The sequence below is a fragment of the Acanthopagrus latus genome, chromosome 9 (genome assembly GCF_904848185.1).
Source record: "Acanthopagrus latus isolate v.2019 chromosome 9, fAcaLat1.1, whole genome shotgun sequence".
Taxonomy (NCBI): domain Eukaryota; kingdom Metazoa; phylum Chordata; class Actinopteri; order Spariformes; family Sparidae; genus Acanthopagrus; species Acanthopagrus latus.
In genome coordinates, this window is record NC_051047.1 from 889,628 (window position 1) to 904,064 (window position 14,437).

The window sequence follows — 14,437 nt, forward strand, 5'->3', positions numbered from 1 at the left end:
GTTTTCGGGTGCTTCCCCGGTGTCCCCCCTGTCAATCTGACTTCCTCACACGTGGGGACAGAGGCTGTTTTCTCAGAGAAAGTTCACTGAAGTCTCGTTCTGGAGGGCTGACTGTCACAGTGATTTATTTTCATCACAAACTCTCGATGAGTTGAAGTTTTTTGCCGGTGACAGATGCTGTTTTTCAGGCAGAAATGTGACAAAGAGTCGGTAGGACAGGCGGGAGGATGCTTTTCCTTGCATTTGATACTACTTCCAGAGGTCTATCAGTGCCAGAGATACATTTTAAACCTCGCTGCCTCTGATTCACATTGAGACGGAGGTGGGGAATTGGCATACTAAAGCCGCATCCAAACGCCAGTGTGAATGGGGCTACTAATAACAAGTAACAGCCTGGGCAGGTGAAACAATTCCAGGTATACGTGGGTGCGTGTATGCTTGAGTGTTGATCAATCAAACTTTTGACTGAAGCAGTAAGTTACTAACCGGAGCAAAGAAGTCAACCAGCCATGGCTCCTTTCTGTCTGACGGAAAATTGTCAGGTCTCAGAGTCGTCACATGAGCACGAACGCTGTCCCTTGCGAAAGCCACAATGTTGTATAAAACATCTTTACCTACAAGACACATAGATTACACAGAGAGCCTGGGTGAAATTACTTACAAACAAATCAGACAAACTCCAAGTATATTGCTAATCTATTAATGCTAACCTATTTAAGTATCAAGACATTGATTACAGATGGAGCTTGTGGACCACTATTGAAAGTGCCTAAATAAAGTGAAAACGGCCATGGACATTTAACCAGATACCAAAATTACTGTACGTATTATTTTGACCCAGCATATTTGGTCCCATTTTCAGAGGACCTATAATAAATGCAACATTTACCAAAGCTTAATGAATGTTTTTTGTGACAAGGTAGTAGGTGTTTCATTAATTCTATCACAAAAAAGCAGGGCTATTATATCATTGGAACTCAAGACTGCCATGATATACATGGTCTTTACAAGTGTATGTAATACTGCTTTTCCACATTACACAGATTTTCAAATATGGGTGCACCCACTAAGAATCACGTATTGACCCCATTCCCACTTCCTGCAAGCAAGGCATTAAGTATGTCTCATTTCACATGATGAATGTGCCGGAAACAGTAGTACTAGGCGAGAAAACACCAATAGACCCACTGTGAACGAAGTATCTGTAAAACGGTGGATAAATTGTTTTGAGTGTCACAACCCCCGCAAAATGACTAAATTCACGATCATAATTTCTCGTGAATAAAAGTCCTTCCTTATTTATGCGCCACTGCCAAAAATGTTGATAATGCGTTATCACTTTATGCTGTGGAATTTAGCTGCGACTGACAGACACTGTTAAGTCTCATTTCCACAGAATGGTACAGCTCAGCTCAACTTGGCTCACTTTTGGTACAAGGTATTTCATTCAATTTTGTTTTTTAAAGTGTGCCTTCAATATAGGCTGGATTTGTAGCGGATTGTCATAATAACGCTGCATTAAACTGCTGTGATATTGTCTTTAATGTGTCACAAACAAACACAGGAACCATTTTAAAAATTGGAAAATTTTCATCAAGATGGTATCTGTAGTAAACAGCAGAATGCATGAAGATCACAGGACAGTAAGGTACGGGCTAGGTATAGCACTCACCATGGTGGATCTCGAAGTCATGGATTCCTAATCCTTTGAAGACAGCAACACAAGGTTTATGGATGAAGAGAGACTGACACAACTCTGAGTCTGCTATACAGTTGACTCTGCTGACCTAGAGGGAAAGAAAGTCAGTTGGAATAAAAACAGGCAAGAAAAGAGAAGCAGACGGACAGACAGACAGACAGGCAGGCACCTGTATGTGGTCGTTTCGGAGCAAAGCTTGTAGCTTCTTGTACTCATTGGAGGTGGAGGTTCTGTCTCCAAACGTAAAACTCACCAACCAGCGATGATGGGCAAGCTTCCCCTGGAGACAAGAGGTTGCGTATAATTAAAAGTATGTACATTTTGGCATGCATTGTAGAGTTCGGATATGTACCTGAAGCTCTAGGGTATAAGAGTTTTTGTACTGTTGTGTGTGTACCTGGAAGCTGTCACCGGTCAGCAGTTGCAGATCAGGTAGATGGTTGATGACCTGATTGTAAATCTCTTTAGTGTCAAGGGTGTTCAGCCACTGGAACATATGGACATTAAGTCAGTGTTGTTGTGCCACACACAGTACTGAGATTACTATGCTGTCTAAATGGAACCAGTCATGTGTTTGATGTATTACCAATACGCTGCCTTTTTGATCCAAAGAACTCCCAGGTGGGAACAAAGCAGTCGCTCCAGTGGTCACCTGCAATACAGCAGAAGCATTAGTGCAGGGGTCACCAACGTGGTGCCCGCGGGCACCAAGGAGCCCCCAAGGACCACATGAGTAGTCCTCAGGCCTGTTCTAAAAATGAAAACTGAATATTGATATTATTTGTTTCCCAGGTTGTTAAGTCATTGTTGATAATTATTGTGAGAAATCATTAGCGTGATCTGTGTCTCCACATAGATGAGTATCATTAATCATTAATAATCATATGTAACTAAAGGCAAACTGAGCAAATTTGTTATTTCAGAAGAGTGTATCAAACTGGTAGCCCTTCGTATGACTCGGTAGCCATGAAGTAGCTCTCAGTTTCAAAAAGGTTGGTGATCCCTGCATTAGAGAATAATACATACAATATGATTATAATAATACTTAACACAACTTATACTTGTGATGTACCCTTACCACTATCAGTACTACTGCTGTTACTGCTGGGTACAGTAGGGATGCAGAATTTTTCCACTGGTTAATAAACTTTCAACAACACCAGTGTTACCATTTACAATCTACAAAAGAGCCACGCGATTACATCATTTTATTCCCATTCTAGTTAGCCACACACTGAACTGGAAGCTAGTCGACTATGTCATGGTATTTGCATAGCATAGCACGCTTGCTGAGGTTTCTATTGTATTTTTTTTTTTTTAAATAGAATTGTTTCTGTTCATCCAAGACGGTGATAAAGCTGGGACCAGTCATCCATTTTTGTGTAAAACGCTATCTAGGGGCATCCTCACTAATTTGCAGTCACGACACAATAAAACATTTGGAACATGGTCAGAGATTAGAATAATGTCATAAAAGCTATCCTTAATTGCATATTTCGGAAAGAAATTACTTAATGAATTAATATGATTGGTGTGTACTTAATTAGTTTGAAAACTTTTTGTAATGAGGATTAGCTTCCTTCCATCAATCAGATCCATCCAGCCCCCGAACTGCTATTCCTTCACCACGTGTTTTGGTTAGGTCGGCACGTGTATACCGGGACTTGTCTCCATGCCAGCGATACACAGGCAACGTGTTACTGCTGCGAGGGCAATTTTTAACTTTCACTTTCGTTTTTGGAGCGGTTCGCATATTGAGATTTTGCCTACTGTAGGAGCCTAGATTGGACAAATTTGCATTCATTCTCCTTCCAACCAGCACAAAACCCATGTGCTTAATATGCCAGGAGACTATAGCCATGATGAGGATTTTCAATTTGAAATGGTATTATGAGACAAAACATAGGAATTTTGAAGAGACTTCAAAATTTCCTCAAAATTCAGAGGTAAGAACAACAAAAATAAATGCACTGAAATCATCATATCAAGCTGCAAACAGGGTTCTTGTCACAACTATGACACAACACCAAAAAGCAACAGAGTGCTCACTTAGAGACTTAGAAGCTTTGTTTGATTCAACATTTTTTTGTCAAAATGGAAATGACATTTTATTTTAGTTCGTATTTTTGTTGTTTTGAAGAAAAGGACATTTTGTTTTGTATATATATATATATATATATATATATATATATATATATATATATATATATATATATATATATATATATATATATATATATATATATATATATATATATATATATATATATATATATATATATATATACACAAAACAAAATGTCCTTTATACACACATACACATACACATACACATACACACATACACACATACACACACTATATTATATTATATTACACTATATTATATCATACTAGTGCAGTGCCCGTAGGAAATATGTATTCCTATAGAAAAGTGGGAAGTTAAGTAGCTTTTTCATGGATGGCCAAATGAGGCTGTGTTTGAAGGTGGGACGTCAGGGATATTTAGGTTCGTTGTGAAATCCAGTATCGCTGGCTGTCTCTACACCGATCGTCACTGCCTGTCAATCATCTGCCTCCGTCACTCGCACAACTTCCCATTCCTCAACAACAAAACTTGCTGCTTGCGGACACTTTTGTGACAAAAGCCTGTTTTTACCATTTCTTCCTGCACCACACACAAAGCAAACATGACGGCAATGTTCGCGAAGAAGCGTGGCGGACATTATTTACCCTATGACCGGTTTTGGACCTGCTGGTGTGTCCGTCGACTCGGGAGGTGGGCCGTGTGGGAGGCCCAGCGGCTAGCAGCTAGCTACACACGAACATCCACAGATTCCGATTCCACATTGTTGTCCGCACATCTCCGGATCTCCTCAGACCAGAACAGACTCGGTCTGGACTCATTTAGTCTCATTAATCCACAACAGTCAGTTTAGATGCATAGAACAGAATGGGACCAAATCGCTGGCAAAATCCCAGTCCAGCTCGCGCTGCTGCAGGTCTAAATCCGCTTGTTTCTTAAGGTATGTCATGGAAGTGAGCTCTGCAGTGATTGGCTCTGGTGCACATGACTGTGGTGGCTCCGGTGGACAATGCTCCAGGAATTTGTAGAGCATTAATGAAATAATCTATTAACGGTATCAAACAAACAAATTCGACGTTGCACACCCTTGAACCAAGCAGCAGCCATGTTGAAACTCTCAGGTAAGTCTGATCCTGATCCGCAGAGATATTTGAGGAACATACATACACACACACACACACACACACACACAGATTCCTTGCTTTTATAAAGAGATTGTATTATACAGTATTATTGCATGTGGCCTGACTGACGTCAACCTTTGAGTCATTGTATAATATCTTTGTGGCCCTTTAAGATTTGTATTTGAGTACCCCTACGCTAGACCAAAACCGGCTCACAGCGAGGACAATGGCCAAATGTGTCTCATCCCAGAAACTTGTGGCAGAGGACCTCAGTCAATAAGTCATGGATCTTGAGATCATTTGTACCACCCTTCATGAAGATAACGTTAAGCAAAAGGCTCAAGTTTGTTGACCTGGAGAGCTGAAGCAGGCGTCAAAACATACACATTCCGGGCCTACTGGAACTGCCCAAAAGCGGGCATACCACTCAATTCTTAGAAGGCTTATGAGGTATGTGGGAACAATTTACTCCCATCCAACCCAGAAATTGACAGGGCCCACCACTCTCTGGCTGCTAAACCAGCCCCTGGACAGCAACAATGCCGAGTTATTCTCCGCCTGCACCGGTACCAGACAAATGATGTCCTGATCAGAGAGGCACAGCTGAGAGGAAAACTGGAATATCGCAGACAGCCCATTCGAGTTCTTGAGAACTACAGCCCAGAAATTCTCAGCCAGTGGGCAGAATATAAAGACATCATGGAATAACTTTATAAACTGGGACTTAAACCGGCTCTGGTCTAACCAGCACAGCTCTGCCTCACACCATCTAATGGGGCCAGAAAGAGAATCAATTCAATTGACAAGGTATCACAAGGAAATAGCCAGCCTCCCACGATCACCGAAGCCCCCATAAAAGGACTGGACCTATTAGATGTGAGGTCACACTGTCAATAGCCCTACCTTTTTTGCACAATGTGTACAATAATTCCTGCACTATTGATGAAAATCCATCTGATTTTACTCAGGAACAAATGTTCAAAGATTAGGTAATGTTTTCTACGCACCTTAAATTAATAAAACAGCTAGGTCAAACTATACAAAACCATGAGGCAAAAAGCAAGTAGTGATGGAAATAGCATACATCTCCAAGTTCAATCCATTTGGGGAATTGTTGTTGTTGTTTTTCTCACAACCCCAAAGCAGTTCAGTTCCAATCCAGTTCACAACCACAAAAAGGAGCTAAATCTGGAAACAAAGTGTATGTTTAACCATGAGCTTGTTACAATGACTTTTCAACACAATCTCATGTGAGGACCTGATGTATCTCTCCTCCACTGACCAGAAAACACACCAATGGCTGTGAGAACTGAACATTTTAAGTCAAGACATTTTTAAATCATTTGGTGGAATTCTGATGCTCATTGCATGTCCGGCCAGTGTTTCCCACACAATTACCGACAGTCCCTGACAAAAGTCTTGTCACTTATCCAAGTTGTAGGAACAACAAATAATAACTTGACTTGTAGTTGATCAATTGGAATCAGAAATGGCTTATATGAATGGCAGAGGCCTCTAGATTGTGCTCATTATACCAAAATCAAGTTGTGTATCATTCATTGAGTTTTGTCATTTAACTAGGACAGAAAGGTCAGATTTGCTTGTACAAAAGTCTTGTTGTGTTTTAAACGATTCAACCAATCACAGATTAGAGCTCCATTTGTGAAAAATACTGTAATTAACACATTCCCAGGTGTGTATAAAAAGAACCCCAGCACACCACACCTTCTTGTGAAGTGCAACCTGACCTCTGCCACATGACAAAGATTCAACCACAGACCAAAGTGCTGATCATCAAGAGCCTGAAGACCAAGTCTGCTGCTGAGGTGGCAGACATCTTCATTGTATCCAAACGTCAAGTGGAGAGGATAAAAAAAAGATTTGAAGAAATTGGTGACGTTCATGTCAAGCCCAGGTCAGGCAACCCTGTAAGACAACTGTTCGAGAGGACAGAGCCAGTCATTTTTTCAACTGCAGCAGAGCTACATGTGAACTGGTCTCCTGAAACATTTGCCATTTGTTCAGATGTTACTGTAGCATGTTTGTGTATTCAAATTAAAGTGTAATTTCTACTGTACATGATTTTTGAATGTGACAAGACTTTCGTCCAAGCAAAATCTGACCTTTCTAATTAAATGATAAAACTTAATGAATGATACACAACGTTATTTTGGTATAATAAGCATAATCTAGAGACCTTTGCCTTTCATATAAGCCATTTCTGATTCCAACTGATCATCTACAAGTGAAGTTATTTTTTGTGCTTACAACTTGGATTAGCGACAAGACTTTCGTCAGGGACTGTAGTTATGGTCCAGTAAAATTTGGAGAGTCTAGAAGAGCCGCCCGATTATATTTCATCGACATCCAAGTTAGCTTAGCACTAAACCGGAAATTAGCTGACTCAGTCTGCGGAGGTCACAAGTGTGTATGCTCTATGGCGCCCCAGCTGGTCAGCCACCGCCACAATTAAAGTCTGATTCTGTGGGAAACACTACCAGCAATGCCATTATTGTCCCTTGCACGCAGTGACCATTGTCAATGCTGAAACAGTATATCGTGTAGCCCTACTTTATACACAACTAAATTAAGAATAAGGCGAGGCGAATTACCCCAAACTGATGAGTGAGTATTTGCGATGAAGAATAACATGTAAGCATCTTACAGTAGTAGTCTCAGTAGTATTGCACAAATGCCAAGCCTTACCTGGAAACTCTCACAGAGCTGTTCCTGTGAGGTGCAGTCCATCCACCCCACCTTAATGAGACCTTCCTGCAGAACACATCATTGAGAAAACTCACATGACCTCATAGTCACAGATCACAGTACTAAATATCTCAACTTAAAGTAACTTGAAATGTATCAGAGTTCATTTAATACACATTTTCTGCTAATTGTGCATGTTGGAGTCGTTTGTGATTAACATTTTTTTTCTAAAAAATGCCATGTGCTGCTCCAATTACTCCAGAACCTTAAAAGATCAATAGACCTGTTTCACAGAAGACATTTTTGCTTGCAAGGATCACTTGGACATGTGAACAGAGCCATAATTCCACTTTGTTTCACCACTGCTTTCCTGCTGCACAGATTCAAATGTCTGTGTCAGACAGCTCCTCAAAGCATATCATCTTTACTGCAAGAAGGTCAGAACAGTGGCTACAAACCTGGGTGTGTTTTGATTTCTTATGAGATCTCTGCACTAATAATAGTTCTCACCAACATTCCAGCCACTTTGTGTCGTGTTGTTGGCTCCAGGCAATCTGAGAGAGAGAGAGAGAGAGCGCACCTGATTTATGACCTGATCATTCCTAGTTGAGTATTAAAATAATAACAAAATTCAATATTATTATGTATTTGCAAAGACTGAAATAGCTTCCATACAGAGGAAGCTCTGAGCGCTCTGAAACTGGAATTGGGAATTTCTGTACAACTGTTTCTGACAAAATCTACAAATGCACCAAATGTATAGCTTAACAATCAAACTAAATCCAGCACTGAGGCAGCTTCTAAGTGATTTTTCCCCCTTTAGAATGTAACCGCTGTGACACAATCAGAAAATACATTTTGCAATTCCAACTCTAGCTCTCTAATGATACCCATCCCTAGCCAGTAATGTTGAGCAGAAATGTATCTACTGGTTTATGTGGTTATGAAGAATGATTAAAGCCCTTTCACATGTCTGCCTCTACTCATAAACATGTGTTGGTGTGCAGAGGCTGCAGACAGCTGTGATGATATGACACAGAACATTTGTTATAGATTTGTGCAACATCTGAATGCGTATCTGTGTATATGCAGTATCATTTCATAAAGATAAACACAAGTGACTACATCTTTCAACTGACATGGGAACACTTTCAAGCATGAAAAAAAACTGTGTGTGTGTACATGTGTGTGTGTGTGTGTGTGCATCTGTTACCTCCAGTGTCAGAGCAGAAGGTGATCAGCCAGCCAAGCCCTGTTGAGAATGCACTCTCTATCTCGTTGAAAACATTACCTAGCAAATCATACGCACAGATCAGACCTGCTTGGTAATCAGTTTGAAGAGCTGTTTCGTTTCATTCATTTTCAATCTTAGGAGTTTTGAAGAAGGAAACATATAAACTATAACTGATGAATAATGCATGGAAGTTCACCTTGCCAGAGCTGAGTGACAGATGTTGTGATGAACTGCATGGAGAAGCGGACCAGGTTGTCTTTATAACGCTCCCCATTAAACTTCTCTGGTTTCTGTAGAAAACAAAAACTCTCATGACACAACATAAACACCAATAACAAACAATATTGTTCAGATGTTTAGCTAACAGGAGATTTATTCAGACACAGGGTTTCTGCAGGTTTGAACAAGTCAAATTTAAGAATTTTTGAAGAGCTTTTTAAAAGTCCCATTTTATACTGTTTTTCATCAATTTAACACAGCTGTCAGAGATCCAAAAACTCTCCAAAATGCACTGCCCCAAACCCATGTGTGGTCCTGAATTTCAGCTGTCTAAAAGTCGCTCCACGGAGCTCTATTTAGAGCAGTATATTTTCGTGCCTGCCTGCCGTGCCTGCATATATGCATATATGTATATATATATATATATATATATATATATATATATATATATATATATATATATATATATATATATATATATATATATATATATATATATATATATATATAAAAATGCAAAATAAGGAAAATATGGAAAAATTTGCACTTGACTCGATCAAAAATGTAATAAAACTCAATAATCTATCAACCTCACCAATACTGTAATAAAATATCCTGTCTGATACTGTAATAACATTTTTACCAATAATGTAATACCTTATTACTACGTCCTGGTCCTACTGAGTGGGTAATGGACTTACCTCCTTGGGAGACCAGAATTCCAGCTCAAATGTAAGCTTTTGAGCAGCACTGGAGACCCCAGGTAACTCTTCCCTAAACGTACTTCTTCACTCCACAGATTTCCAACAAATTACTATCTCATGAAAACAACCACAAACCAACAAATTAGCTTTCAGTAGCACTTCATTTGAAGAGGGTATACATAAGCATTCATAACACCTGCATACACATTACATGACACCTGACATAAATATGGGCCTACATATCCGCTCATAAACTTTTGGAAGCTGGCTTTGTATACAGACATAAACACTTGCATACAATAAATGGTAAAACTAATGCTGAACGTAAAGGTTGAATATGGACAATTACTGGAATACGACCGTCTATTGATCAAGATAATCCATCGATCCACCGATTGGTTATAAAAAGGCTTAGTTGAAAACAAACGCACACAACCACGGGAGGAGGCTTAGGAAAACAGCAGAGAAGTGAGCCACAATGGTAACTAACCTGTCAAACTCTCTAAAGGCACCTCTCTAAATGCCCCGTGGGTGTATTATTTTTGAAAAAATATAGTTTTAATAAACATTCTCCATATACAACCTTTAATTAACTTCTAATTAGCATGTAACATGTGGTCAATAACACAAATCTAGCCTGTAGCACTTTATCATCATATTCAATGAAACTATTTTCTGATAGACATCTTAAGCAATTTAAAGAAGTAGCCAAGTCTTAGCTTAAGTGTGAAAAATTTAGCATCAGTAAGAACTAGCATGTAGCCACATGGTCAATAAAAACTAGGCTAAAGCCTATCACTATCCTACCATTATCAAACTTTTTCTGGTATCTTACAGAAATCTGAAGGTACTGATGCTGAGACATTGCATACTTACTTATCAAGTGATCATATAAAGGAAGAAAGCTTCAATGCCGCTGGACATATCAGCTAGCCACCACTGAAAGTGACCCTGACTGTGTTCCCCCTTGCAGACCATCTAGTGGTCAGGATGTCGGTGTCCGAGATTAATTAACATATCAAAAGCACATTTTTATTTAACCTTTATTTATACAGGTAAATCTCATAAGAACTGACAGTATGTCAGCTGACCACTATGTCATTTGACACAGAGTAAGATGTCAATTTGACACTTAAAGTGATATAATAACCATTTATGAGTGCATATGTAGGCCTATGTTTATGTGTCATGTATTGTGTAGGTGTTGTGAATGCTTATGCATACCCTCTTCAAATGAAGTGTCACTGAAAGTTGTTTTGATGGCTTGTGGTTGTTTTCATGAGGTAGTAATTTGTAGAAATCTGTCGAGTAAAGAAGTACATTTAGGGAAGAGTTACCTGGGGTCTCCGGTGCTGCTCAAAAGCTTATATCTGAGCTGGAATTCCGGTCACCCACACAGTAGGGCCAGGATGTAGTTGCATGTCCCTGATTATTTGCACATGTACATATGGCTGTATGGTACTCAAGGTCAGCAATTTAACCCAAGTCATTCTGTTGTTTCAAATCCAGTGTATATAACATTCTTAGATTCTTAAAACACTAAATGTAGAACTCTGGACTGAAAATGAACATATATTATTACATTATCTGTTAAATATTACATCATCAGTTTAAAAAAAAAAAAGACCCACCTGAAAATGTAATACATTCCCCATAATGTAATGAGGTATTGCATTATTGGTAAAAATGTTATTACTATATCAGTCAGGATATTTTATTACATTTTTGGTGAAGTTATTACATTATTGGGTTTTATTACATTTTCGATCGAGTTAAGTGCAAATTTTATTACATTTTCAGGCGTTATTACATATTCAGGAAATTATTAAATCATAGGGTGCTACAAAGCCCCCTCAATGTTCTCTGTAGCCCCATTCACATTGCCCGTTAAATGCAGGATCATGCGCTGATACTCCACCTCACCCTCTGCATGAAAGTGGCATGGGTTGAAATTTCATTGCACCTCTGATGCGCCTCCAGGGGTAGTATGAGGTGCAGCAGTGGCAAATCGTACCAGTGAGTGTGACAGATTAATTTCACCATCGATGCACTCACAACTAAGTCTGAGCAGACATTTGAGGAACTAACATAATTACTACCAACCAGTGTCCTGGAAAGTGTCTCCACATTTGTTGTGAATGCACAAGCATCACAACACACTATAGGTAATGAATGGCAGACACAAGATTTTAGATTGATATACAAGAGAAGTGGGTGACAACAGAGAGCTCACTCTACCGGAGATAGATAACCTTGCCTGAAGGACTGAACTTTGTGGAAACTCCAGGACAGATAGAGGCACAACAGCTATGGTTGAAGGTATCAGCTTGCAAGGCAAAAGCACCCCCTTTCAGTCCCTTACTGAGGAAAGAAGGCCCTGGCATCAATTTAAAAAACAAAAACAAAAACAGAATATCACCGTCTTGCCAGCAGACAAAGGGAGATGCACTATAGGGCTATACACAGCAGACTACCACACCAAAGTCACTGATCTGCTTAGTGATACTAACACCTATGAGACACTGAGGCGAGATCCTATCCATACCTGCAAAGACTGGGACAGGACAAAGCCAGTGACAGGCTGTTAGTCTCTTGACTGTATCCCGGGGAAACTATCCCATGCATCTATGGACTCCCCAAGATAAACATCATGCCATCATACCCTCAAGAGAGTAGCATGTGTATGGTGACTAGCTGGAGAGAGCTTGAGTGAGATTCTCATCATGTCAGCTGTGTGAAACACCATGGGAAGGAATATATCAAAGTTTTACAGGTGTCGAGTGTCAAGAAGAAAAGTGAACCCCAACAATGCCGTTTTTCCACTAGCACATTTGGTTACAGCAATTGAACCAAGGTGTCCTGTTTTGCTTTTCCATTACCAGTTTAACCAAGTTGAGGTGCACTGGGCTGCTCTGGAGTGGGGCCATCTCACAACTGCAGCCAATCCTAACAAGCATCTGTCTCCCCCTAAAAACGATACTGAATACATGTCTACAAACTGCAAAACTGATATCAGTACTGGCAGGTACTCAATGTTGTCCATATCAGACATGAAAAAGTTGTATCCATAATGTAGGCAGGCTGTGTAAGCAGGAAAACTTGAGTAATCCAAGTTTCTCTGTCAAGACACCACACACTAGCCCCATTCACACTGCCGTTTGGATGCGGGGATCCTGCGCCAATTCTCCACCTCTGCCTGTGTGAATGTCTAGGAGGCGGCAAGGGGTGAAATTATGCTCCGGCACTGATCCGCTTCTGGAGGCAGTATCAGAGGCACAGTATTGGTAAAGCGAACCAGTGTGAATGGATGAGCCAGCTGCATCTATCGAGGGCATGTTGACCTGACAGTCTGATAACTACACAGGTCCCTCACTCAAATAATTGAAGACAAATGTCCCACAAAGCAATGTTACATGACCATAGTAACGTAACATAGTAAATGTAACTGTCTTTGGCAACTTATATGAGGAAAAAAATACTGCAGATATATGCAGCGAAGCGTCTGTCCTCCAGTCTATCCTACCGACTCTTCGTCATATTTCTGTTGGAAAAAAAACACTGCAATGGTCAGCCCTCCAGACTGAGACCTCAGTGAACTTTCCCTCAGAAAACAGCCTCCCTCCCTGCAAGTGATGGTGTCAGACAGTGTCCTGTTCACTGATGCTGGTTACGTAATTATAGAATTTAGAGCGAAAAATGTAACTTTGACACTTTCTAGGGCGTTTGATGGGTCAGGATTTCAATCACAACACATTATAACAGAATCCATATGATTTTAAATTATCCACGGGTTTAGATTGACAGGGGGACACTGTGGAAACACCTTGTAAACACACAAACATCATCATCATGGCGTGTACTGTCACGCTTAGGAGCGGCTTGGCTCTGTGTGAATGACCGACGGCGGATAATTGGTGAACCACCATTGTGGCGATAATGCAGCTTCTCTGTGTGAAAGGGGCTAGTGAGGATCGTATTGCCTCAATTAAGTACATTTACCATAACACAGATTGGGCTATCCATATAAAACATGTCAAATTTCTTCTGTAAGACCACATGATGAAACAGCTCCACTTCCAATTAATCTAATGCAGCTGTCTTCATCGTAGGGTCCTACACTTAAGTTACATTAATCAGTTATATGATAGATTATACAACAGTTAGTTACAACCACGTAATTTGATTGCACAAGGGGCATTCCATGAGTGCTGATATAGAGTAAAACCGCCCTGGGACTTTTTACAGACATATCACTCCACTGCGCAGGCGTTTTAATTACCGTTAATTAACTTTACATCAGTTGCCAACTTGTCTTGGATTGTGGCAAACTTTGCACTGCAAAGATGGACATATTTCCACAAATAACATTTGATTTAAATGACGAATGGTCAGACTCAGAGGAGGACGAAAAGAAGGAGAGAGGCCAGGATACATCAGCGCTAACCAGGTGTACTGATATGACATCAGCCGACCTCAACAAATTAGAGAAGAGCAAAAATGAAGCCAACACTGCCATACAGAAACTGTCTGATGCGGGACTCGAGGTGAAGGAGATCATGGCAGTGAGTGGGCATAGGTGAGATGCTTTTGATTCATAGATATTGTGTTGCAGTCTGAACATAAAATACATATCAAAACAGAAATTTGTTTTGCAGGTCTGAAAGC

At 40.1% G+C, this 14,437-nt stretch overlaps 1 protein-coding gene across 3 annotated transcripts in view; it reads right to left on the minus strand.

The window, feature by feature from the left end:
• The window catches only part of dnajc10 (DnaJ (Hsp40) homolog, subfamily C, member 10), a 54,928-nt gene that overhangs the window by 25,167 nt on the left and 15,324 nt on the right, over window positions 1-14,437 (minus strand). For all 3 annotated transcript variants that reach the window (XM_037110516.1, XM_037110517.1, XM_037110518.1), the window contains 9 exons: window positions 9,046-9,139; window positions 8,829-8,906; window positions 8,126-8,169; window positions 7,616-7,681; window positions 2,286-2,351; window positions 2,097-2,186; window positions 1,869-1,979; window positions 1,673-1,787; window positions 487-614 (listed from right to left, as the gene is read on the minus strand). In XM_037110516.1, coding sequence (XP_036966411.1) covers window positions 487-614; window positions 1,673-1,787; window positions 1,869-1,979; window positions 2,097-2,186; window positions 2,286-2,351; window positions 7,616-7,681; window positions 8,126-8,169; window positions 8,829-8,906; window positions 9,046-9,139 — 792 coding nt within the window. The remainder of the gene's footprint in view (window positions 1-486; window positions 615-1,672; window positions 1,788-1,868; window positions 1,980-2,096; window positions 2,187-2,285; window positions 2,352-7,615; window positions 7,682-8,125; window positions 8,170-8,828; window positions 8,907-9,045; window positions 9,140-14,437) is intronic.